General features: G+C 51.0%; 1 protein-coding gene across 3 annotated transcripts in view; it reads left to right on the top strand.

Moving 5' to 3' along the window:
• Window positions 1-26,340, top strand: part of LOC119957815 (synaptosomal-associated protein 25-like) — a 347,410-nt gene that overhangs the window by 260,323 nt on the left and 60,747 nt on the right. For all 3 annotated transcript variants that reach the window (XM_038785944.1, XM_038785945.1, XM_038785943.1), the window contains exon 3: window positions 473-514. In XM_038785944.1, coding sequence (XP_038641872.1) covers window positions 473-514 — 42 coding nt within the window. The remainder of the gene's footprint in view (window positions 1-472; window positions 515-26,340) is intronic.

The raw sequence follows: 26,340 nt of genomic DNA, 5'->3' as shown, positions 1-26,340 counted from the left end.
GATTTGTTTTTAATCCCAGTGGCAGGGTTGAGATTGGGCACTTGGCGTCTCTCCGGGGGGAGGGATGGTTCTCCGCTGTACCCTCTGTATCCTGGCCAATATTCAGCCCTCAATCAATGTCACTAAAAGCAGACTACTCGACCATTATAACATTGCTGAGTTTGAGAGCTTGTAGTGCCAAAGAAGATTGGCTGCCAGGCTTCCTGTCGCACAACAGTGACTGGTTGAAAAGTATTTCATTTGCAGTAAAGGGCTTCGGGACCATCTGAGTTTGGGGAAGGGAGCTATGTCAATGCAAGTTCCTTCTCTCTGTGATTGCTCCCGGAGCTTCTCAGGGCACTGAAGAGGTTAAAGATTGCCCTGGCGGTTTGTGTTCATCAACGCTGATAAAATGAGGCCTCGATGTTTGTCTGCAGTGGTCTAACTGTGTGTTTCTCTCTTTTTCTTTCTCTCTCTCTCTCTCTCTTCACAGTCCCTGGAAAGCACTCGTCGTATGCTGCAGCTGGTGGAGGAGGTACTGTGTGAGAAAGTTTCATTTATTTTCCTCATCGGTTAATTCCTGGTGAAACCGCGGCCACATTTCTGTGACGTTTCGTGCGATGCTGACGTTTCGTGCGTTGCTTGGGGTCGTCACAGGGCAAGATTTGTGTCTGGTGGGTGGGCAAAATGGAAATGGATGCTCTCAACTTCCTTCCCTTGTCCAGTCCCTCCCTGACCTCAAATTCTGTCTGACGTCTGTTATATTATGTTACTACTCCTGGTAACATGTTATATTACAGAGATGTAATATATATATTACTCCTTTGTCTTGCCGAGTTGTATTTAACTTGATGATAACCAGTCACAGGTTTCCAGTTGATGACAATTTTTTTTTTTTTTTAAATAATTTTTATTGAAAAATTTTGAATTTATACAACAATAACGCACCATAGTAAAATACAAAAAATAACAATAATATTAACAATCATAAACATTCGCCCCACCTCCATGAACAACACAGCATTTTAACAACAACGCAAATTAACACAATAGTTCTTGTTCCTCTTTCAGTGCCTGCCCATCTTTAATCCCCAGGGCCTTCTTTAGGAGAGTGACTAGCAGTATTCTGAGCTTTGTGTGGGCACATGGGACTCCGAGAGTGAAGAGGGTGTTCCTGGAGCGAGGGAGGGATAGAGGCGGGCTGGCGCTGCCCAACCTTCTGGGGTACTATTGGGCAGCCAATGTGTCAATGGTGCGTAAATGGGTGATGGAGGGGGGAGGGGCGGCGTGGAAAAGAATGGAGATGGCGTCATGTAGAGGTACGAGCCTGGGTGCCATGGTAACAAATTATTTATTGAGTAACAAAATAATATACTTGTCAGTTCTTTTACTTTAATGCTTTGACTAGTAATAGAATTAACTGAGATTCGATTAAATTAACAATTAATACGATACACTACACTCTGAGTTGGCAACGTCTATCTAGCTTCAATACACACAATACTAAGAAAGAGCGGGAAACTCCTTATATAGTCCTGGTTAGTGTTGCCATCTAGTGATCACCTGACTGTACTGACTAATTATGTGTTAACATGTACAGAGATCACTACAATGTCCACTGGCCACTCTCGCCCAGGGGACCAATCCTCCTGTGTGGATGCCTCTGGTGAACCTTCTGACCATGAAGGGGGTCAAGCATACCCTCATTGAATACTGTAGTAAGGTGGCCACTCGGCCTGGAGCCCCGTGCTGTTCGTTCCTCTCCTTAGTCTGGAGGTGCGAGAGAGATGCAACGCTTCCTCCTGCTGTTTTAGCGGAGGTCAGTCAGATTGGCAATCCAGTCGGGGATTAATAATCCTTGACCTTCACGCCTGAGTCATGGGACAGGAATACCAATGAACAAAGAGAGATCGAAGGCCCCTCACCTCCCGCTCTCCGAGAACGTCCTCCGATTTTATCACGGATTATTTTCTCGTCCTGGTCACATGCCCAGCAGAGTAGGGACCACCTCATGTCAAAGTGGGAGAGCTTCTCTCAATCTCTTAAAGAATCTGGAACTGGCTGCCTGAACTGGCGGTGGAGGCAGGAATCCTCACAACATTTAAGAAGCATTTAGATGAGAACTCGGAATCCCCCACTCTCTGCTTGTAACCCCACCTAGGGGCAATTTAGCACGGCCACACCACCTAACCTGCACATCTTTTGGACTGTGGGAGGAAACCGGAGCCCCCGGAGGAAACCCACGCAGACACGGGGGAGAATGGCCTCCTTCTGCACTGTAAATTCCCTGAATATGCAAACTCCACACAGACCGAGGTCGGAATCGAACCGAAATCCCTGGCACTGTAGGGTGACAGTGCTAACCACTGTGCCCTAAATTAATAAATGAATAAATATTCTGCTTCATCCAACTTCAGGCATTTTAAGAAAACTGCCCTGTAATGGCTGTTTAACTGCAGAGGTTCTGTAAACCTAAAAACAATCTGACAATGCTCTCTATTTAGTAACAATAATAATAATCTTTATTGTCACAAGTCGGCTTACATTAACACGGCTATGAGGTTACTGTGAAAAGCCCCTAGTCGCCACACTCCGGCACCTGTTCGGGTACACAGAGGAAGAATTCAGAATGTCCAGTTCACCTAACAAGCACGTCTTTCGGGACTTACATAGAATTTACAGTGCAGAAGGAGGCCATTCGGCCCATCGAGTCTGCACCGGCTTCTGGAAAGAGCACCCTACCCAAGGTTAACACCTCCACCCTATCCCCATAACCCAGTAACCCCACCCAACCCAACACTAAGGGCAATTTTGGACACTAAGGGCAATTTAGCATGGCCAATCCACCTAACCTGCACATCTTTGGACTGTGGGACGAAACCGGAGCACCCGGAGGAAACCCACGCACACACGGGGAGGATGTGCAGACTCCGCACAGACAGTGACCCAAGCCGGAATCGAACCTGGGACCCGGGAGCTGTGATGCGATTATGCTATCCACAATGCTACCGTGCTGCCATGGGAGGAAACCGGAGCACCCGGAGGAAATTCACGCAGCCATGGGGGAGAACGTGCAGACTCCGAACAGACACTGATTCAAGCCGGGAATCGAACCTGAGAGCCTGGCCCTGTGAAGCAGCAGTGCTAACCACTGTGCTAACGTGCCGCCTAGTGGGGTATTACCGTACATGGAGGCAAGCAAGGGTTAATGAAATGTATACAGATAGCCAGTAGAGGGAGCTAATCCTACGAGTCTATAAGAGACGATACTGAGCCTTGTGGAGTTAGAGAGAGTTAGAAGATTGTCAGGCATAGGAGCAGTTGTGTACTTGAGAGTTCTGTTAGTTAGTTAGAGACAGCATAGTTTAATATAGAAACCTTCTACTTTAGGAATGTGAATGAATCTTAGTAGTATAAAAAAAATATATAGTTTTGTTTATTAACAAAGCTTTGTGTTCTTTATTCAACACTGCGCACCCAAGCCAGCCAGGGAAAGCAAAATAGAGAACATAGCACCCATAACGTTTCTATTCTACAAATTTTTAGTTGTTTCCTGTTTTCCCCCCCCCCCCCCCCTGAAAAGTGTCTGGAGCTGATGTGATCTCACAGTCAGGGCCTGTTGAAACGATCGGGTTATTTGTCCAACTCCACTCTTTTTTTCCAGCAAGAACCATCATCTCCACAAAGCAACCGGTTCAGAACAGAGCTCCAGTCATGAAAGGCGCTATGCAGATGCAGCTCTTTGCTTTGTGGCAAAGGTGGGAAACGTTTCGAGCTGACCAACGCCACAAGAGAGAAACCATGCCGGGCATGTTTGTCCAATCTCATTAATCTTTGCCGGACAAACATCCTCGGCAGCAAATAATCAGTTTGCCCGCCCCAGCCAATGCCTTTGAAAGAACAGCTGTTCATGTAAATCCTTGTGCTAATAACACGAGCAATCGACAGACGGGTTGTAAATGGGAACCGGCAGCTCAGCTAAAGGACAAAGTCTGGGACTCACAGTCTCCGCTGGTGCCGACACGAGGATTTTATTCCCACTCTGACCCATCGGAATAAAATTGCCAGCAGGATAACTCCAAACTTGGGGGTTGAATCTGGAGTGAGCTGTGTCGGTTCTCAAGCCTGTCACTGGCGGTGCGAGCGACTTGGGCTGATAAATTAAGGCCAAAATACATTTCTTTAAATCTGAAGCTACAACACGGAGCTACATTGCACCATAAACATGCATTCCCTGTAGATTACCCAGTGGAGAAAGTGTTCAGTTACAACTCACGTTCATGACTGAAATTTTGCACTGAGGTTATTTTGAATATTATTTTACTTCTATGCTAATGCTTCCACGGCAACCAAATGTTCTGGGCGCAGCCGATTGAAGAGAGGCTATCCGGGCTAATAAACTGACTGCCTCGCCAGATTGTGCTTCGTTTACCTCACAAAAGTCTCGACCCATTTAATCTCCTGAGGAATGTTTATTTTCCAACGACTAGATCCACAGTTTAACGCTGTAAAATTCTCCAGATTGTCCTTGTTATGGGCCCAGGGTTTAGAGAACCCCAAAGTGTATCATGGAGTTCACACTTTTAATAGATTGTGGTATGGGGAGCACACGGCCCACTCTACAGGTGTGGTGGAGCAGAAATGGAAAAGTAATTTTTTAAAGCAAAACAATGTTTATTCTATGAACTCAAGTTAACCTTTTTAAAACATACAGTGAACATCTTAGCAACCATCAATTCAAATAAAACCCCCAAAGAATACAACACTCAGTGATGCGTACGCTGACCTTTTAACATCCAGCAGACAAAAAAAACAACCTTTAACAGAAGCACATCAGGATTAAAGTCACTACTCCGAACATTTATAATTCTGAATTCACTAAGTGATCAATAGATAGTCTTTTGATGGCAGAGAGAACAGCAGTACACCTTTGTCTGGCTTCAGCTCCAACACTGAAAACAAAACTAAAACACACCCTGCAGCAAACAGCCTAAAATGAAAGTAAAAATCTGACAGACAGCCCAGCACCAACCACACTCTGACATCACTTATACACACCCATGTCTTAAAGGTACTCTCACTGCAGATATTTATATAAACACCCATCTCTTAAAGGTACTCTCACTACAGATATTTACATACACACCCATTTATACACACTCATTTCTTAAAGGTACTCTCACATGACAGCAGGACGACTAGGAAACCACAATTCTGAAGCTTTCTTGGTGGCACTGAGTTCAGTTCCTTCCGGAAAGAAGTGCGGTGCTCATTTTCAGCTTCAAACGAGGGCAGGGGTCTTACAACTGCAAAGGGGTCTTTGAATGCTCCGAGCAGTTCTGACGCACAATTCATTGATCCTGAGCTTAACTCTTGTCAACTCAGTTGGTAGCACCTCCGATACACTTTTTTATTTGTGGGATGTGGGCATTGCTGGCTGGGCCAGTATTTGTTGTCCATGTAGGAAGGGGGTGGGAACCAGATTAGGAAGTTAGAGGTCAGTAAATAGGCAGCAACTAAAGCCAGTAAGGTACTAGATAATAAACTCATTGTGACTAAGGGGAAGAGTAGACAGGGAAGAGATGATGAACGCAAAGGGACAGATGGTCTGAGATGCATTTGTTTTAATGCGAGAAGTGTAGCAGGTAAGGCAGATGAACTTAGGGCTTGGATCAGTACCTGGGAATATGATGCTATTGGTATTACTGAGACTTAGTTGATGGAAGGGCAAGATTGGCAACTGAATATCCCAGAGTATAGATGCTTCAGGAGGGATAGAGAGGGAGGTAAAAGGGGTGGAGGAGTTGCATTACTGGTCAGAGAGAATATCACAGCTGTGATTAAGGAGGGCACTATGGAGGATTCGAGCACTGAGGCAACATGGGTAGAGCTAAGAAATAGGAAGGGTGCAGTAACATTGTTGGGACTTTACTACAGGCCTCCAAAAAGCGAGCGTGAAGTAGAGGTACAAATATTTGACAGATTATCGAAAAATGTAGGAGCAATAGGGTGGTGGTGATGGGAGATTTTAACTTCCCCAACATTGAATGGGACTCATGTAGTGTTGGAGGCGTAGATTGAGCAGAATTTGTAAGGCGCATCCAGGAGAGTTTTTAGAGCAGTAAGTAAATAGTCCAACTCGGGAAGGGGCCATACTGGACCTGGTATTGGGGAATGATCCCGGCCAGGTGATTGATGTTTCAGTCGGTGATTACTTTGGGAATAGCGATCACAATTCTGTAAGTTTTAGAATGCTCATGGACAAAGACGAGAGTGGTCCTAAAGGAAGAGTGCTAAATTGGGGAAAGGCAGAGTATAACAAAATTCGGCAGGAGCTAGGGAATGTGGATTGGGAGCAGCTGTTTAAGGGTAAATCCACATTTGAAATGTGGATTTAAGGAAAGGTTGATTATAGTGCAGGACTTAAAACTGATGAATCTTTGGAGGAATATCGGGAAAGTATGACAAATCTCAAACGCGCAATAAAGAGGGCGAAAAGGTGTCATGAAATATCTTTGGCTAAGAGGGTTCAGGAAAATCCCAAAGACTTTTATTCGTATTTACTAGGTTAATCCCAGAGCTGAAGGGGTTGGATTACGAGGAGAGGTTGAGTAGACTGGGACTGTACTCATTGGAATTTAGAAGGATGAGGGGGGAACTTATAGAAACATTTAAAATTATGAAGGGAATAGATAGGATAGATGCGGGCAGGTTGTTTCCACTAGCGGGTGAAAGCAGAACTAGGGGGCATAGCCTCAAAATAAGGGGAAGTAGATTTAGGACTGAGTTTAGGAGGAACTTCTTCACCCAAAGGGTTGTGAATCTATGGAATTCCTTGCCCAGTGAAGCAGTTGAGGCTCCTTCATTACATGTTTTTAAGGTAAAGATAGATAGTTTTTTGAAGAATAAAGGGATTAAGGGTTATGGTGTTCGGGCCGGAAAGTGGAGCTGAGTCCACAAAAGATCAGCCATGATCTAATTGAATGGCGGAGCAGGCTCGAGGGGCCAGATGGCCTACTCCTGCTCCTAGTTCTTATGTTCTTATGTTCTTATAAGGAGCAAGTGGATAACTAGAGAAAGGATTGGCCCATTCAAAGACAAAAGAGGGAATTTATGCATGGAGTCAGAGGAAATGGGTGAGATTCTTAATGAGTACTTTGCATCGGTATTCACAAAGGAGAGGGACATAAGAACATAAGAACTAGGAGCAGGAGTAGGCCATCTGGCCCCTCGAGCCTGCTCCGCCATTCAATTAGATCATGGCTGATCTTTTGTGGACTCAGCTCCACTTTCCGGCCCGAACACCATAACCCTTAATCCCTTTATTCTTCAAAAAACTATCTATCTTTACCTTAAAAACATGTAATGAAGGAGCCTCAACTGCTTCACTGGGCAAGGAATTCCATAGATTCACAACCCTTTGGGTGAAGAAGTTCCTCCTAAACTCAGTCCTAAATCTACTTCCCCTTATTTTGAGGCTATGCCCCCTAGTTCTGCTGTCACCCGCCAGTGGAAACAACCTGCCCGCATCTATCCTATCTATTCCCTTCATAATTTTAAATGTTTCTATAAGATCCCCCCTCATCCTTCTAAATTCCAACGAGTACAGTCCCAGTCTACTCAACCTCTCCTCATAATCCAACCCCTTCAGCTCTGGGATTAACCTAGTGAATCTCCTCTGCACACCCTCCAGCGCCAGTACGTCCTTTCTCAAGTAAGGAGACCAAAACTGAACACAATACTCCAGGTGTGGCCGCACTAACACCTTATACAATTGCAACATAACCTCCCTAGTCTTAAACTCCATCCCTCTAGCAATGAAGGACAAAATTCCATTTGCCTTCTTAATCACCTGTTGCACTTGTAAACCAACCTTCTGTGACTCATGCACTAGCACACCCAAGTCTCTCTGAACAGCGGCATACTTTAATATTTTATCGTTTAAATAATAATCCCGTTTGCTGTTATTCCTACCAAAATGGATAACCTCACATTTGTCAACATTGTATTCCATCTGCCAGACCCGAGCCCATTCACTTAACCTATCCAAATCCCTCTGCAGACTTCCAGTATCCTCTGCACTTTTCGCTTTACCACTCATCTTAGTGTCATCTGCAAACTTGGACACATTGCCCTTGGTCCCCAACTCCAAATCATCAATGTAAATTGTGAACAATTGTGGGCCCAACACGGATCCCTGAGGGACATGACGGATGTTGAGGCTAGGGATGGATGTTTAAATACTCTAGGTCAAGTCGGCATAAGGAAGGGGGAAGTTTTGGGTATTCTAAAAGGCATTAAGGTGGACAAGTCCCCAGGACCGTATGGGATCTATCCCAGGTTACTGAGGGAAGCGAGGGACGAAATAGCTGGGGCCTTAACAGATATCTTTGCAGCATCCTTGAGCACGGGTGAGGTCCCGGAGGACTGCAGAATTGCTGATGTTGTCCCTTTGTTTAAGAAGGGTAACAGGGATAATCCAGTGAATTATAGACCTGTGAGCTCGACGTCAGTGGTAGGCAAACTGTTGGAGAAGATCCTGAGGGATAGGATCTATTCACATTTGGAAGGAATAGACTTATCAGTGATAGGCAGCATGGTTTTGTGCAGGGAAGGTCATGTCTTACAAACCTAATAGAATTCTTTGAGGAAGTGATAAAGTTAATTGATGAGGGAAGGGCTGTAGATGTCATATACATGGACTTCAGTAAGGCGTTTGATAAAGTTTCCCATGGCTGGTTGATAGAAAAAGTGAAGTCGCATGGGGTTCAGGGTGTACTAGCTAGATGGATAAAGAACTGGCTGGGCAAAAGGAGACAGAGAGTAGTGGTGGAAGGGAGTGTCTCAAAATGGAGAAAGGTGACTTGTGTTCCACAGGGATCCGTGCTCGGACCACTGTTGTTTGTGATATACATAAATGATCTGGACGAAGGTATAGGTGGTCTGATTAGCAAGTTTGCAGATGATACTAAGATTGGTGGAGTTGCAGATAGCGAGGGGAACTGTCAGAGAATACAGCAAAATATAGATAGATTGGAGAGTTGGGCAGAGAAATGGCAGATGAGTTCAATCCAGGCAAAGGTGAGATGATGCATTTTGGAAGATCCAATTCAAGAGCAGACTATACGATTAATGGAAGAGTCCTGGGGCAAATTGATGTACAGAGAGATCTGGGAGTTCAGGTCCATTGTACCCTGAAGGTGGCAACGCAGGTCGATAGAGTGGTCAAGAAGACATACAGCATGCTTGCCTTCATCGGACGGGGTATTGAGTACAAGGGTTGGCAGGTCATGTTACAGTTGTATAGGACTTTGGTTAGGCCACATTTAGAATACTGTGTGCAATTCTGGTCACCACATTACCAGAAGGATGTGGATGCTTTAGAGAGGGTGCAGAGGAGGTTCACCAGGATGTTGCCTGGTATGGAGGGGGCTAGCTATGAAGAAAGGTTGAGTAGATTAGGATTGTTTTCGTTGGAAAGACGGAGGTTGAGGGGGGACTTGATTGAGGTCTACAAAATTATGAAAGGTATGGACAGGGTGGATAGCAACAAGCTTTTTTCAAGAGTGGGGGTGTCAGTTACAAGGGGTCACGATTTCCAGGTGATGGGGAACGTTTAAGGGAGATGTGCATGGAAAGTTTTTTATGCAGAAGGTGGTGGGTGCTTGGAACGCTTTGCCAGCAGAGGTGGTAGAGACGGGCACGATAGCATCATTTAAGATGCATCTAGACAGATATGTGAATGGGCGGGAACAGAGGGAAGTAGACCTTGGAAAATAGGAGACAGGTTTAGATAAAGGATCTGGATCGGCACAGCCTGGGAGGGCCGAAGGGCCTGTTCCTGTGCTGTAATTTTCTTTGTTCTTTATCCCTGATAGCCCTTGCACTGAGTGGCTTGCTGGGCCATCTCAGAGGGCATTTAAGAGTCAACCAACTTGGTACAGGTTTGGCCAGACTGGGTAAGGACAGCAGATTTCTTTCCCTAAAGCATCGTTGGTGAACCAGGTAAGGTTTTAAGACTATCGCCAATGATTTCATGGCCATCGTTGGGTTCTTAATTCCAGATTTTTATTGCATTCATGTTTCACCATCTGCTCTGGTGGGATTCGAACACTGGACCCCAGAGCATTACTCTGGATCTCTGGATTTTTTTTTTTACAATTTATTTTTACAGGATTTGGGCTTCAGTGGCTGAACCAGCATTTGTTGCCCATCCCTAATTGCCCCTTGAGAAGGTGGTGGTGAGCTGCCTTCTTCAACCGCTGCAGTCCATGTGGTGTAGGTACACCCACAGTGCTGTTAGGGATGGAGCTCTGCGGATTTTAACCCAGCGACAGTGACGGAACGGCTGATGTATTTCAGGATGGTGAGTGACTTGGAGAGGTACCTCCAGGTGGTGGGGTTCCCAGGTATCTGCTGCTCTCGACCTTCTGGATAGTAGGGGTCGTGGGTTTGGAAGGTGCTGTCGAAGGAATGTTAATGAGCGAGAGATCCAATTTGTGGCTGGAGTTTTTTGATTCAACGTGAAACTAACCCCTGAGAATAATTCTGTGCCTGGAGAGCCTTCTGGAACAACCCACACCAACCAATCAGCATCAAGAGCCAGTCAAGGGAAATTAGAGCAGCCAATTGGCTGCCAGCCAAGTCCATCAAAATATGTCATCACTGGACCAAACTAAGCAGCCCATCTCACCGGGTGGGTGTCCTGAGGTAAGACCAAATAGCACATCTTGCCGAGGGGTTTCAGTAATTATCCAGATACAACAGATATAATAGCCAAGGTAACAGAACATAATGGGAATAGACAAGGGAACTCAGGTTTAAACAGGAGGATGCTTACAGTTGATAGTGGGGGATTCAGCGAATTCAGCGATGTTAATGCCATTGACTATCATGGTGTTGTGGTTTGATTCTCTCTTATTGGGGATGGCCATTGCCTGGCACTTGTGTGGCACGAATGTTGCCTGCCACGTTCAGCCCAAGCCTGGATATTGTCCAGGCCTCGCTGCATATGGGCAGGGACTGCTTCGCTATCTGAGGAGCCACGAATGATGCTGAAAATTGTGCAGTCATCTGCAAACATCTCCACTTCTGAACTTATGGTGGAAGGAAGGTCAACGATGAAGCAGCTGAAGATGGTTAGGCCTAGGACACTATCCTGAGGGAAAGAGAGGCAGTGTGTTGCCCTTTAACGGTAATACAGCAGAGTAAAGGTCACCACATCTCTGGGACCAATTAGAAGGCAGAGTGGGAGATCAACCCACCACGGGGTGGAGTCCCCTCTTCAACAGTCGGCGTGTAGAGGACTGGGGCTGCCGTGTAGCCGCTATACCGCTGTACAAGATTTTCTTTGTTGCTTCTGGACCTCTATCTGGGATCTTCTCCAATTTTCCTGTCCATAGCCGTTTGTTTCTTCTTCTGGGTGCAGCATTAAGTGCATTGTCATTTTAAACACATTAGCCCTTTAAATGCATTACCCCTTTAAACGCATTGTCACTTTAAACGCATTATCCCTTTAAACGCATTACCTCTTTAAACACATTACCACTTTAAACGCATTGTCACTTTAAATACATTGCCCCTTTAAATACATTACCCCATTAAATACATTGCCCCTTTAAATACATTACCCCATTAAATACATTGCCACTTTAAATACATTACCTCTTTAAATATATTACCCTTTAAATACATTGCCCCTTTAAATGCATTACCCCTTTAAATACATTACCCCTTTAAATGCATTACCCCTTTAAATACATTGCCCCTTTAAATACATTACCCCTTTAAATACATTGCCCCTTTAAATACATTACCCCTTTAAACGCATTGCCACTTTAAACGCATTAGCCCTTTAAACACATTCGCCCTTTAAACGCATTACCCCTTTAAACACATTTACCCCTTTAAACGCATTGCCACTTTAAACGCATTACCCCTTTAACCACATTACCCCTTTAACCACATTACCCCTTTAAACCACATTACCCCTTTAAACACTTTACCCCTTTAAACGCATTGTCACTTTAAACGCATTATCCCTTTAAACGCATTACCTCTTTAAACACATTACCACTTTAAACGCATTGTCACTTTAAATACATTGCCCCTTTAAATACATTACCCCATTAAATACATTGCCCCTTTAAATACATTACCCCTTTAAATACATTACCCTATTAAATACATTGCCACTTTAAATACATTACCTCTTTAAATACATTACCCCTTTAAATGCATTGCCACTTTAAAAGCATTACCCCTTTAAACACATTACCCCTTTAAATACATTACCCCATTAAATACATTGCCACTTTAAATACATTACCTCTTTAAATATATTACCCCTTTAAATACATTGCCCCTTTAAACGCATTGCCACTTTAAACGCATTATCCCTTTAAAGCTGTCATTATTTTTTGCTCAGCTGTCAGCTGCTGTTTTCTCTCCCGCACTTTTGAACTTTGGCACAAACCCGCTCTTTTTCAACTTTTTTTTTTAACTTTTAAAACTTGACTCATACTTCTAAAAATCTCCTTCAGCAGCCTCGACACTTCTTTCCTTCGGGCCTTTTGGAAAGTTCTTTTTTTCCCCAGTGTTCCACATCTGCCCTGCAGGGTCTGGCAACGTCTCAAATGGGTCCATTTGCCCAAAGACAGGCGTTCGGGTGAATACATTATTGTTCTTCAGACTTCGACTAAAACAGGATATTCACAGGTGTCGGGCCAGAGGCAGTGTGGCCATAATCCTGTCCTCATCGCCAGATGTAATGATGAAGGTTCACAGATTTCATTGGAACCACAAATGGTGTTTATTAATAAGAAAAGCTGAACAACAGGAGAGGAATCCACCCATTCACCAGGCTGCCCTAGAACTCCCACCCACCGGGTTACCCTAGAACACCCACTCACCCGGCTGCTCTAGAACACCCACCCACCCGGCTACCCTAGAACACCCACCCACCCGGCTACCCTAGAAAACCCACCCACCCGGCTGCTCTAGAATACCCACCCACCGGGTTACCCTAGAACACCCACTCACCCGGCTGCTCTAGAACACCCACCCACCCGGCTACCCTAGAACACCCACCCACCTGGCTGCCCTAGAACACCCACCCACCCGGCTACCCTAGAAAACCCACCCACCCGGCTGCTCTAGAACACCCATTCACCGGGTTACCCTAGAACACCCACCCACCCAGCTGCTCTAGAACACCCACCCACCCGGCTACCAAAGAACACCCACCCACCCGGCTGCTCTAGAATACCCACCAACCTGGCTGCCCTAGAACACCCACCCACCCGGCTGCCCTAGAACACCCACCCACCCGGCTGCTCTAGAACACCCACCCACCTGGCTGCCCAAGAACATCCACCCACCCGGCTGCTCTAGAACACCCACCCACCGGCTGCTCTAGAACACCCACCCACCCGGCTACCCTAGAACACCCACCCACCCGGCTGCCCTAGAACACCCACCCACCCAGCTGCCCTAGAACACCCACCCACCCGGCTGCCCTAGAACACCCACCCACCCAGCTGCCCTAGACCACCCATTCACCGGGCTACCCGTGAACACCCACCCACCCGGCTTCTCTAGAACACTCACCCACCCGGCTGCCCTAGAACACCCACCCACCCGGCTGCTCTAGAACACTCACCCACCCGGCTGCCCTAGAACACTCACCCACCCGGCTGCCCTAGAACACCCACCCACCCGGCTATCCTAGAACACCCACCCACCCGGCTGCCCTAGAACACCCACCCACCGGCTGCTCTAGAACACTCACCCACCCGGCTGCCCTAGAACACACACCCACCCGGCTGCTCTAGAACACTCACCCACCCGGCTGCCCTAGAACACCCGCCCACCCGGCTGCTCTAGAACACTCACCCACCCGGCTGCCCTAGAACACCCACCCACCTGGCTATCCTAGAACACCCACCCACCCGACTGCTCTAGAACACCCACCCACCCGGCTGCCCACGTCCCTTCCTTTTTTAAAAATAAATTTAGAGTACCCATTTTATATTTTCCAATTGAGGGGCAATTTAGCATGGCCAGTCCACCTACCCTGTGCAGTTTTTTGGGTTGTGGGGGTGAGACCCACACAGACACGGGGAGAATGTGCAATCTCCACACTGCCTGAATTGGAGGGTAGGTCTTATGAGGATAGGTTGAGGGAGCTAGGGCTTTTCTCTTTGGAGCGGAGGAGGATGAGAGGCGACTTAATAGAGGTTTATAAGATGATGAGGGGGATAGATAGAGTGGACGTTCAGCGACTTTTCCCTCGGGTGGGTGTAGCTGTTACAAGGGGGCATAACTATAAGGTTCAGGGTGGGAGATATAGGAGGGATGTCCGAGGTAGGTTCTTTACTCAGAGATGGTTGGGGCGTGGAACGCACTCCCAGTTGTGATAGTGGAGTCGGACACTTTAGGAACTTTCAAGCGGTTATTGGATAGGCACATGGAGCACACCAGAATGACAGGGAGTGGGATAGCTTGATCTTGGTTTCGGACAAAGCTCGGCACAACATGGAGGGCCGAAGGGCCTGTTCTGTGCCATACTGTTCTGTGTTCTCTGCGCAGTGACCCAGAGCCGGGATCGAACCTGGGTCCTCGGTGTCGTGAGGAAGCAATGTGACTCACTGCGCCACCGTGCTGCCCTGCCCATGACCCTTCCTATCCTCTGCCGGTGAGTACCCACTCTGTGTCCCAATTGGTCCCCCCAAGGCAGGTGACCCTCTTCTGTCATCCTTAAAGGCACAATCACCATAGCAGGCTTGGCCAAAGAGGTAATTGGGTCACTTCCAAGGAGGAGAGATTTAAGGAGTGAATCGCAGAGCATTGAGGCCGAGATGGCTGAAGGCACAGCCACTCACAGAAAGGTGAAGAAAATCAGGGCTGTGCATAGAGGCCCGAACTATTGGCACGCACATGTTCTCGAAGGGTTGTCGGAATGGAGGAGATTCCAGAGATAGGAAGGAGGGTAGGTGTGGTGAATGCGATTCACACCGGATTATAATCTGTATATACATGTGCCTATATTGTAAGTGCAGTTGCACTACCTGACCACCAGGGGGAGTAGCTCTGGGAATGCTCGAGAGTTGTACTGGGCTTCTCCCCCTGGAGCTGCTGTATAAAGATCAGTGCCACATGGTCAGCCGGCCAGTTCACCGAAAGTTCAATGGCTAACAGGCTGGCTCTGTTGTGAGTATATTAAAACCGCTATTCTAATCCTACAAGCACGTGTCCGTAGAATTGTTGGTTCCAACAGTAGGCCAGGGAGAGAACACAAGGATGAGAATTTTAAATACCCACTTTGCTGAAACCCACCAACGTATCTTTCACTTTAACGCACTTTTTCTCGGGATGGTAGACCTGTGCTTTCCCATCAGTACATAGATGTAGCCTTTTACATCACAGACCCGGCAGTGGCTAACCTCTTCTTTCCCAATCTTTTGAACCTTGGTTTACGTCTTGTGCTGCGAGCAGTGTCCTTTCAACCAGGTTTTGGGATACCAGTTATATGAACAAAAATGAGCATTAAAATAATAAATCTCTTGCCATTCAACGTCAGAAGAAGTCTATAATTGTGGAACTAAGTGTGGTGCAGAGCACACTTTGCTCAGTATCTGTGGCACGGCGGTTAGCACTGCTGCCTCACAGCGCCAGGGACCCGGGTTCATTTCCGACCTCGGCTCACTGTCTGTGCGGAGTCTGCACTTCCTCCCCGTGTCTGCGTGGGTTTCCTCCGGGTGCTCCGGTTTCCTCCCACAGTCCAAAGATGCGCAGGTTAGGTGGGTTGACCGGGCTAAGTTGCCCCTTAGTGTCCGAAAGATTAGGAGGGGTTAGGGGGATAGGTTCAGGGCACGGGCTTAGGTAGGTTACTCTTTCCAAGGGTCGGTGCGGACTCGATGGGCCGAATGGCCTCCTGCACTGTAGAGTTTCCATTATCTACTGTGTAATAGATAGGGGGGCGGGATTCTCCCCTACCCGGCGGGGCGGGGGGTCCCGGCGTAGGGGAGTGGCGCCAACCACTCCGGCGTCGGGCCTCCCCAAAGGTGGGGAATTCTCCGCACCTTTGGGGGCCAGGCCCTCACATTGAGGGGCTAGGCCCGCGCCGGAGCGGTTGGCACCACGCCGACTGGCGCCAAAACCGGCTCCAGCGGCCTTTGACGGCCGCCGCCCGCCGGCCGGGGCTGGCCGAAAGGCCTTCGCAGCTGCCGCTGACGTCACCACCGGCGCACGCGCGCTGGGTGATTCTCTCCCGCGTCCGCCATGGTGGAGGCCGTGGCGGCGGCGGAAGGGAAGGAGTTCCCCCACGGCACTGGCCCGCCCGCTGATCGGTGGGCCCCGATCGCGGGCCTGGCCACCGTGGGGGCACCCGCCCCTGGGGTCCGATCGCCCCGCGCCCCTCCCCCCCAGGACCCCGGGGGCCCACTCGCGCCGCCAATCCCGCCGCCACCAGAGGTGGTTCAAACCTCGGCGGCGGGAGAGGCCTCCCAGCGGCGGGAATTCGGCCCATCGCGGGCTGGAGAATCGCCACAGGGGGCTCACCGCTCGGTGCGGCTCGTTTCCTGTTCCCGCCAATTCCCGGGTGGCGGAGAATCTCTGCCATGGCGGCCCCGGGCGATTGGGTCGGAGAATTTCTGCCCTGGATGTGCACTATCTATAGGATGTGCACTATCTATAATGTCACATTATTGTCGTGATATATTTAAATAGTAGAAAGCCAAAGTATTATGATTTGTTACACTTAATCTCTTAATTAAGTTTTCAAATTGCTCCGTTTGTTGAGATGGTTAATTTCACATCGAAATATCAATAGAAACACACCTAAGGATCCTATTGGATGCTTTGGAAACACAGGTGCTGGCTGTAGATACACGAGCTACGCACACTCGACCACAACCTCGAGCATCTGGGACAAAATGAGAGCAGGAAGCGCTGGGCGCTTTGGGATTTAGAAGTGCTCTTACGTGTTTAAGCGTTATTTTGTGATCTCGAGCTGGCACTTGGGCCCAGCAGACACAAATTGAAGTGGCGCGCTCCTTCAGCATGATCACCCTCAGGGACCCTCCTGCCCTCAAATAAACACTTCAGCCGTTCTATCTGTTGTCTCTCATGTTGCACAAACTAAATGTGTGCACCAGAAACAATTTGTGATGCTTTTCGCTCACCAGCACTGGTTTCCTCTTTCTGATCTCATATCATAGAATTTATTACATAGAATTTACAGTGCAGAAGGAGGCCATTCGGCCCATCGAGCCTGCACCGGCTCCTGGAAAGAGCACCCTACCCAAGCCCACACCTCCACCCTATCCCCATAACCCAGTAACCCCACCCAACACTAAGGGCAATTTTGGACACTAAGGGGCAATTTATCACGGCCAATCCACCTAACCTGCACATCTTTGGACTGTGGGAGGAAACCGGAGCACCCGGAGGAAACCCACGCACACACGGGGAGGATGTGCAGACTCCGCACAGACAGTGACCCAAGCCGGGAACCGAACCCGGGACCCTAGAGCCGTGAAGCAAATGTGCTAACCACTGTGCTACCGTGCCGAAGGAGGCTGGCCAGGCTGCGATCGCTCGATGTGGAGCTCTTCTTCTCCGAGCTCTCGGCCTCTTCTGCCACGGTTGCTCCTGGGGGGGTCCCAGGTTGTCGCTGTATTCCGACGTTCCTTCTTCTATACAGGTCCAAGCGCTGAGTCAGGGGGTGGGATTCTCCAATCCCGCAGCAGAGTGACAACGCCATCGTAAACGCTGCCGCGTTTGACGACGGCGTGAACGGGCTGCTCCCATGACTAATTCTGGCCCCTCCAAGGGGGCCAGCACGGCGTTGGAGCGGTACGCGCCTCTCCAGCTGCAGATCCCGGCGGCACAGAGGGCGGCCCACCGATTAGTGGGTCCTGATTGTGGGCCAGGCTACATTGGAGGCCCCCTCCCCCCACCGGGGTCAGAACCCCCCTCCCCACCCAAAGGCCGCCACCCGACCCTTACGCACCGAGGTCCCGTTGGCCCAGAGCAGGTTAGAATGGCGCCGGCGGGACCCGCCTCTTTTCTTACGGGCGCTCATACAGGAGAATCGGTGGGCCGGCCGCGTAGAGCGGCCCGCGACCAGCGCCGCACCGGCCACGCCGGCGCCAATGGCCAGCGTCGGGGCGGCGTAGCCCATTCCCAGGGATTCTCCGGCCCGGCCCAGGGCTGGGAGAATCCCGCCCATGATACACGCATTCACATATCTGGCCTGAGACCTAGTGTCCCATTAGGACTTAAACTCATTAATAGGAATAAACAGGATACTCCTGTTCAGCCAGGCTGATTCAATCAAGATCCATTGCCCTCTGAGACATTCTTGTCTGACCAGCTATTAGCCCATTACGAATCCTAATGGCCTTTTTGTTCATTTTGCGTCCTGCTGCAAGGTTGATCTTTACTGTCTCGAAGTCACACGTGGTCTTTAATCCTTTTGTGTAAACATGATAACTACGGTAAGTGGGTAATCATGAAGTTTCGTACACCGATGCTGATTTTCTGTGTTGACTTGAGCGCTCAGGCAGACAGCCAATATCCATTCAAGCCAGGGCCTTACTGGATAGTTCCTGATTTCGGCCTATATGGCAGCATGGTAGCATGGTGGTTAGCATAAATGCTTCACAGCTCCAGGGTCCCAGGTTCGGTTCCCGGCTGGGTCACTGTCTGTGCGGAGTCTGCACGTCCTCCCCCTGTGTGCGTGGGTTTCCTCCGGGTGCTCCGGTTTCCTCCCACAGTCCAAAGATGTGCGGGTTAGGTGGATTGGCCATGCTAAATTGCCCGTAGTGTCCTAAAAAGTAAGGTTAAGGGGGGGTTGTTTGGGTTACGGGTATAGGGTGCATATGTGAGTTTGAGTAGGGTGATCATTGCTCGGCACAACATCGAGGGCCGAAGGGCCTGTTCTGTGCTGTACTGTTCTATGTTCTATGTTCTATATGTCTCTTGCCCCTCTGTCAGCCTGTTCCCAATACTATAGTTTACCACCCTGTTTCTCCAGCTGCTCCCGAGTGCTCTGCAGACGTACAGCTCTTCTATAGGGCAGCACGGTAGCATTGTGGATAGCACCATGGCTTCACAGCTCCAGGGTCCCAGGTTCGATTCCCGGCTGGGTCACTGTCTGTGCGGAGTCTGCACATCCTCCCCCGTGTGTGCGTGGGTTTCCTCCGGGTGCTCCGGTTTCCTCCCACAGTCCAAAGATGTGCAGGTTAGGGTGGATTGGCCGTGCTAAATTGCCCTTAGTGTCCAAAATTTCCCTTAGTGTTGGGCGGGGTTACTGGGGATAGGGTGGGGGTGTTGGCCTTGGGTAGGGTGCTCTTTCCAAGAGCCGGTGCAGACTCGATGGGCCGAATGGCCTCCTTCTGCACTGTAAATTCTATGATACGCTGATTGTCGCAATGTCCAGCTTTAAATCGCCTTTTAGCCCATTACTTCCCTCACTACCTTGTAGAGAACAGGACGACTGGAGAAGACCACGGAGCCCATTCAGTATACGATGCCTGTCCCAACTCTTTGAGAAATGAACCAATTAGAGCCACTCCCCCACCCCCAGCCCCCCCCTCCCCCGCCGCACTCTCTCCTTATGGCCTTGGAAGTGTTCCTGTTCCTCCAAGACCTTTTCGAAAGTTCTTTGCTTGTCCTCTTTCTAATTTCCCACTTCGAAGGTAGCTCCCATCATCCCATCAAGCAGCACATTCCACACCTAGACAACTCACTGCATTAACATACTCCTCATCTCCCCCCACCCTCACCACCATCCCCACCTCCCCACCCTGGTTCTTATGTTAATTACCTTCCATCTGTGTCTTCTCGTAATTGACCTCCATGCCAACGGAACTCTTTCTCCTCATTTATTTCGTTCAAATCCTTCATAACTTTTCCACGCTCCTGCAAACCTCCCAACCTCCTCCTCTCGAAGGGGGGACAACCTCGGTTCCTCTGGTCTCGTCACGTGGCTGAGGTTTCACTCCCAGTTCCCAATCTCCTCAATATCCTTCCTGAGGGCCTAGACGCCTTTCTGAGAGTGTGGTTCCCAGAATGGTTCACAGTGCTCCATCTCGGGCCTGAGCGACGACCATGCCTCCTTTCGCAGTTGCCATCGGTTACTGCAGGCAGGCTGGCTTTGAGCTCGAGAACCCGCAGGAATGCGTTACCCGGGAGGCCCTCAGGTTGGGTTGTTCACTCTGACGGAGGATTGGCCGCCCCATGTTTGTAGTGGGTGTTGTTGTGTTCTGCTTCTTCATGTAGCATAAGCTGCTTCCTTGATGTACGCTCTGACAAAGGAAGGTTCAGACTTGGAGATAAGTTTAACACATTTATTGAGCAGTTAACAATTCTCCGACCTGAGTTCGACTCTCCTGCTAATCTTGCGATAGTAACTCAGTCTAACTAACCAGTCTGCTCTAAGCCACGTGGTGGGTGTGATGCTTCTGATCTGCCCCTGTCCTACTCTCTAAGTGTCGCCTGTGGAAAGCGACAGAGCATGTGTGCCCTGTCCTTATATATGCATTGCCCCCTTGTGGTAGTGTCACATCTGGGTGTCTTAACTGCCCATTGATCGTGTCCTAGTCTATGTCTCTGATCTCTGGGTAAGCGTTCTCCAAGGCGGCCTTCAGAACGCGCGACAACGCAGAATCGCCGAGCAGAAACTTATAGCCAAGTTCCACACGCACGAGTGCGGCCTCAACCGGGACCTGGGATTCATGTCGCATTACATTCACCCCCCACCACCTGGCCTGGACTTGCAAAATCCTACCAACTGTTCTGGTTTGAGACAATTCACACCTCTTAACCTGGGGTTACCCCTATCTCTGGATCTGTAAAGATTTGATTACCTGCAAATGCTCGCATTCCAAGCATTGTCCGGCATCTTTGAATTTGTCTGTATAAATGTTTCTGGAACATACCTCTTCATTCACCTGAGGAAGGAGCAGTGCTCCGAAAGCTCGTGTTTGAAACAAACCTGTTGGACTTTAACCTGGTGTTGTCAGACTTCTTACTGTGCATGTCATGATGTCTCTGGTGCTCCCTCTAGTGTTCACTTAGTCTTACTGTACTTGCATTAACGCCTTGTGTATTTACAGCGATGCATATCACCACAGGTGTTCTCTGGTGTGTTGAAGGTTGCGAGTTCAAATCCCGCTCCAGGGACCCCACTAGGCGGACGCTCCCAGTGCAGCACTGTGGGAAGGCTGGACTGCCAGAGATGTCAGTTTTCGACTGAGGCATCAAATGGGGCTCGGTCTCCCCCTCCCAGGTGGATGTAAAGGGTCCCGTGGCCACTATTTGCACAAGAACTGGGATGTTCTCCCTCATGTCCCGGTCAAACATCACCAAAACGGATAATCTGGGTTTTTTTTATCACATCGCTGTTTCTGGGATCTTGCTCTGCACAAATTGGCTGCTGTGTTTCCTGTATTACAAAACTTCAAAAATACTTCCTTATCTGTACCGTACTTTGGGATGTCGCAAGGATGTGTAAGGCACTATGCAAGTGTAACCGTTTCTCTCTCGGCTCATAGACCCATCTGAAGGTGACAGAGTGGTTAGCACTGCTGCATCACAGCGCCAGGGTCCCGGGTTCAATTCCGGCCTTGGGTCACTGTCTGTGCGGAGTTTGCACATTCTCCCCGTGTGTGTTTCTTCCGGGTGCTCCGGTTTCCTCCCACAGGCCAAAGATGTGCAGGTTAGGGTGGATTGGCCATGCTAAAATTGGCCCTTAGCTTTCGAAGGTTAGGTGGGGTTACAGGGCAAAGGCGGGAGAGTGCAGACTTGATGGACTGAATGGGCTCCATCAGCACTGCAGGGATTTAATGGGGACATGTCCCAATGTCGCAGACCTGGGTTGCCGACCTTATCATAGATTATCATAGAATTTACAGTGCAGAAGGAGGCCATTCGGCCCATCGAGTCTGCACCGGCGCTTGGAAAGAGCATCCTACCCAAGGTCAACACCTCCACCCTATCCCCATAACTCAGTAACCCCACCCAACACTAAGGGCAATTTTGGACACGTAAGGGCAATTTATCATGGCCAACCCACCTAACACCTATGCCTGAGTTCAATCTCCTGATCTGCCAACCAAATCAAAGAGGTGAGATTGCTACGCATGGAAACAAGTTCTGGGGAAATCTCGTCCCCGCTGCGCTGAACATAATTGATTCCTCAATTACACACTTAGAGCAGAGAGGTCTGGGATAGTGGGTAGCGATCACCCTGGTACCTTGGACTATGCTGTCTGTAAGCGAAGACCTCTTTTCAGGGCACCCCCACTTGCTGTCTGTTGGCGCCACCCACTGCTCCAGGCACAGAGGGATCTTCCCACTGTGCAAGAGGTTGGGTGGCTTCATCAGATTGAAAGATATCGGCCATAGTGTCCTCCCCAATGATCCGACGCCCCCCCCCCCCCCCCCCCCGCCCCTGCTGATAATCCAACAGTGTCAGAAGCTTTTCCCCAGGGTAGAGGGGTCAATTACTTGGGGGCATAGGTTTAAGGTGCGAGGGGCAAGGTTTAGAGGAGATGTACGAGGCAAGTTTTTTACACAGAGGGTAGCGGGTGCCTGGAACTCGCTGCCGGAGGAGGTGGTGGAAGCAGGGACGATAGTGACATTTAAGGGGCATCTTGACAAATACATGAATAGGATGGGAATAGAGGGATACGGACCCAGGATGGGTAGAAGGTTTTAGGTGAGACGGGCAGCATGGTCAGCACAGGAGGGCCGAAGGGCCTGTTCCTGTGCTGTACTTTTCTTTGTTCTTTAGTGCCTCATCCTGACCTGATATCCTCCCCCACCAATGTCTAAAACTCCACCCTTACATCTTGTTCACTTACTTCAAAACTTACCTTTCCCTTTTTTCAAAATAAATTTAGAGTACCCAATTTTCTTTTTTCCCAATTAAAGGGCAATTTAGCGTGGCCAATCCACCTAGCCTGCACATCTTTGGGTTGTGGGGGTGAGACCCATACAGACACGGGGAGAATGTGCAAACTCCACACGGACAGTGACTCAGAGCCGGGATCGAACCTGGGATCTCGGCGCCGTGAGGCAACTGTACCCCTTCTCCCTTTTTAATAGTCCCTTTAAACTCGCTGGCTTTTGGTCTGCTCGTGCAGCAGGAAGGGGCGCGTGTCCTCCCTCGCTCCACTCGGTTTACCCCTCGCTGCTGGAGATACTCGTCTCCTTCGCTTCTTCAGTCAAGGCTGTTGGGCGAGACCGGCGCTTTGGAATACAAGCGAGGGTCAGTAAGTTCGCTGCGGTGCGGTAGTTGGCTGCGGTGCGGTAGTTGGCTGCGGTGGGGTAGTTGGCTGCGGTGCGGTAGTTGGCTGCGGTGCGGTAGTTGGCTGCGGTGAGGTAGTTGGCTGCGGTGCGGTAGTTGGCTGCGGTGCGGTAGTTGGCTGCGGTGAGGTAGTTGGCTGCGGTGCGGTAGTTGGCTGCGGTGCGGTAGTTGGCTGCGGTGCGGTAGTTGGCTGCGGTGCGGTAGTTGGCTGCGGTGCGGTAGTTGGCTGCGGTGCGGTAGTTGGCTGCGGTGAGGTAGTTGGCTGCGGTGAGGTAGTTGGCTGCGGTGCGGTAGTTGGCTGCGGTGGGGTAGTTGGCTGCGGTGCGGTAGTTGGCTGCGGTGAGGTAGTTGGCTGCGGTGAGGTAGTTGGCTGCGGTGAGGTAGTTGGCTGCGGTGCGGTAGTTGGCTGCGGTGCGGTAGTTGGCTGCGGTGCGGTAGTTGGCTGCGGTGCGGTAGTTGGCTGCGGTGCGGTAGTTGGCTGCGGTGAGGTAGTTGGCTGCGGTGTGGTAGTTGGCTGCGGTGCGGTAGTTGGCTGCGGTGCGGTAGTTGGCTGAGCTGCGGTAGTTGGCTGCGGTGCGGTAGTTGGCTGCGGTGCGGTAGTTGGCTGCGGTGCGGTAGTTGGCTGCGGTGCGGTAGTTGGCTGCGGTGCGGTAGTTGGCTGCGGTGCGGTAGTTGGCTGCGGTGCGGTAGTTGGCTGCGGTGCGGCAGTTGGCTGCGGTGCGGTAGTTGGCTGCGGTGCGGCAGTTGGCTGCGGTGCGGTAGTTGGCTGCGGTGCGGTAGTTGGCTGCGGTGAGGTAGTTGGCTGCGGTGAGGTAGTTGGCTGCGGTGCGGTAGTTGGCTGCGGTGCGGTAGTTGGCTGCGGTGAGGTAGTTGGCTGCGGTGCGGTAGTTGGCTGCGGTGCGGTAGTTGGCTGCGGTGCGGTAGTTGGCTGCGGTGCGGTAGTTGGCTGCGGTGCGGTAGTTGGCTGCGGTGCGGTAGTTGGCTGCGGTGAGGTAGTTGGCTGCGGTGCGGTAGTTGGCTGCGGTGAGGTAGTTGGCTGCGGTGAGGTAGTTGGCTGCGGTGCGGTAGTTGGCTGCGGTGCGGTAGTTGGCTGCGGTGCGGTAGTTGGCTGCGGTGAGGTAGTTGGCTGCGGTGTGGTAGTTGGCTGCGGTGCGGTAGTTGGCTGCGGTGCGGTAGTTGGCTGAGCTGCGGTAGTTGGCTGCGGTGCGGTAGTTGGCTGCGGTGCGGTAGTTGGCTGCGGTGCGGTAGTTGGCTGCGGTGAGGTAGTTGGCTGCGGTGCGGTAGTTGGCTGCGGTGCGGTAGTTGGCTGCGGTGCGGTAGTTGGCTGCGGTGCGGTAGTTGGCTGCGGTGCGGTAGTTGGCTGCGGTGAGGTAGTTGGCTGCGGTGAGGTAGTTGGCTGCGGTGCGGTAGTTGGCTGCGGTGCGGTAGTTGGCTGCGGTGCGGTTGTTGGCTGCGGTGAGGTAGTTGGCTGCGGTGCGGTAGTTGGCTGCGGTGCGGTAGTTGGCTGCGGTGCGGTAGTTGGCTGCGGTGAGGTAGTTGGCTGCGGTGGGGTAGTTGGCTGCGGTGCGGTAGTTGGCTGCGGTGCGGTAGTTGGCTGCGGTGCGGTAGTTGGCTGCGGTGCGGTAATTGGCTGCGGTGCGGTAGTTGGCTGCGGTGGGGTAGTTGGCTGCGGTGCGGTAGTTGGCTGCGGTGCGGTAGTTGGCTGCGGTGAGGTAGTTGGCTGCGGTGTGGTAGTTGGCTGCGGTGCGGTAGTTGGCTGCGGTGAGGTAGTTGGCTGCGGTGCGGTAGTTGGCTGCGGTGCGGTAGTTGGCTGCGGTGCGGTAGTTGGCTGCGGTGCGGTAGTTGGCTGCGGTGCGGTAGTTGGCTGCGGTGCGGTAGTTGGCTGCGGTGCGGTAGTTGGCTGCGGGGCGGTAGTTGGCTGCGGTGCGGTAGTTGGCTGCGGTGCGGTAGTTGGCTGCGGTGGGGTAGTTGGCTGCGGTGGGGTAGTTGGCTGCGGTGGGGTAGTTGGCTGCGGTGGGGTAGTTGGCTACGGTGGGGTAGTTGGCTGCGGTGAGGTAGTTGGCTGCGGTGAGGTAGTTGGCTGCGGTGGGGTAGTTGGCTGCGGTGCGGTAGTTGGCTGCGGTGAGGTAGTTGGCTGCGGTGCGGTAGTTGGCTGCGGTGAGGTAGTTGGCTGCGGTGAGGTAGTTGGCTGCGGTGCGGTAGTTGGCTGCGGTGCGGTAGTTGGCTGCGGTGCGGTAGTTGGCTGCGGTGAGGTAGTTGGCTGCGGTGCGGTAGTTGGCTGCGGTGAGGTAGTTGGCTGCGGTGCGGTAGTTGGCTGCGGTGCGGTAGTTGGCTGCGGGGCGGTAGTTGGCTGCGGTGCGGTAGTTGGCTGCGGTGAGGTAGTTGGCTGCGGTGAGGTAGTTGGCTGCGGTGCGGTAGTTGGCTGCGGTGAGGTAGTTGGCTGCGGTGCGGTAGTTGGCTGCGGTGAGGTAGTTGGCTGCGGTGCGGTAGTTGGCTGCGGTGAGGTAGTTGGCTGCGGTGCGGTAGTTGGCTGCGGTGCGGTAGTTGGCTGCGGTGAGGTAGTTGGCTGCGGTGCGGTAGCTGGCTGCGGTGAGGTAGTTGGCTGCGGTGCGGTAGTTGGCTGCGGTGAGGTAGTTGGCTGCGGTGCGGTAGTTGGCTGCGGTGAGGCAGTTGGCTGCGGTGAGGTAGTTGGCTGCGGTGCGGTAGTTGGCTGCGGTGCGGTAGTTGGCTGCGGTGCGGTAGTTGGCTGCGGTGAGGTAGTTGGCTGCGGTGAGGTAGTTGGCTGCGGTGAGGTAGTTGGCTGCGGTGCGGTAGTTGGCTGCGGTGCGGTAGTTCGCTGCGGTGCGGTAGTTGGCTGCGGTGCGGTAGTTGGCTGCGGTGAGGTAGTTGGCTGCGGTGCGGTAGTTGGCTGCGGTGCGGTAGTTGGCTGCGGTGCGGTAGTTGGCTGCGGTGCGGTAGTTGGCTGCGGTGCGGTAGTTGGCTGCGGTGAGGTAGTTGGCTGCGGTGCGGTAGTTGGCTGCGGTGCGGTAGTTGGCTGCGGTGAG

The sequence above is a fragment of the Scyliorhinus canicula genome, chromosome 27 (assembly GCF_902713615.1).
Source record: "Scyliorhinus canicula chromosome 27, sScyCan1.1, whole genome shotgun sequence".
Taxonomy (NCBI): domain Eukaryota; kingdom Metazoa; phylum Chordata; class Chondrichthyes; order Carcharhiniformes; family Scyliorhinidae; genus Scyliorhinus; species Scyliorhinus canicula.
Note: the sequence above shows the minus strand (reverse complement) of the source record. Positions and strands in the feature narration are given on the sequence as shown.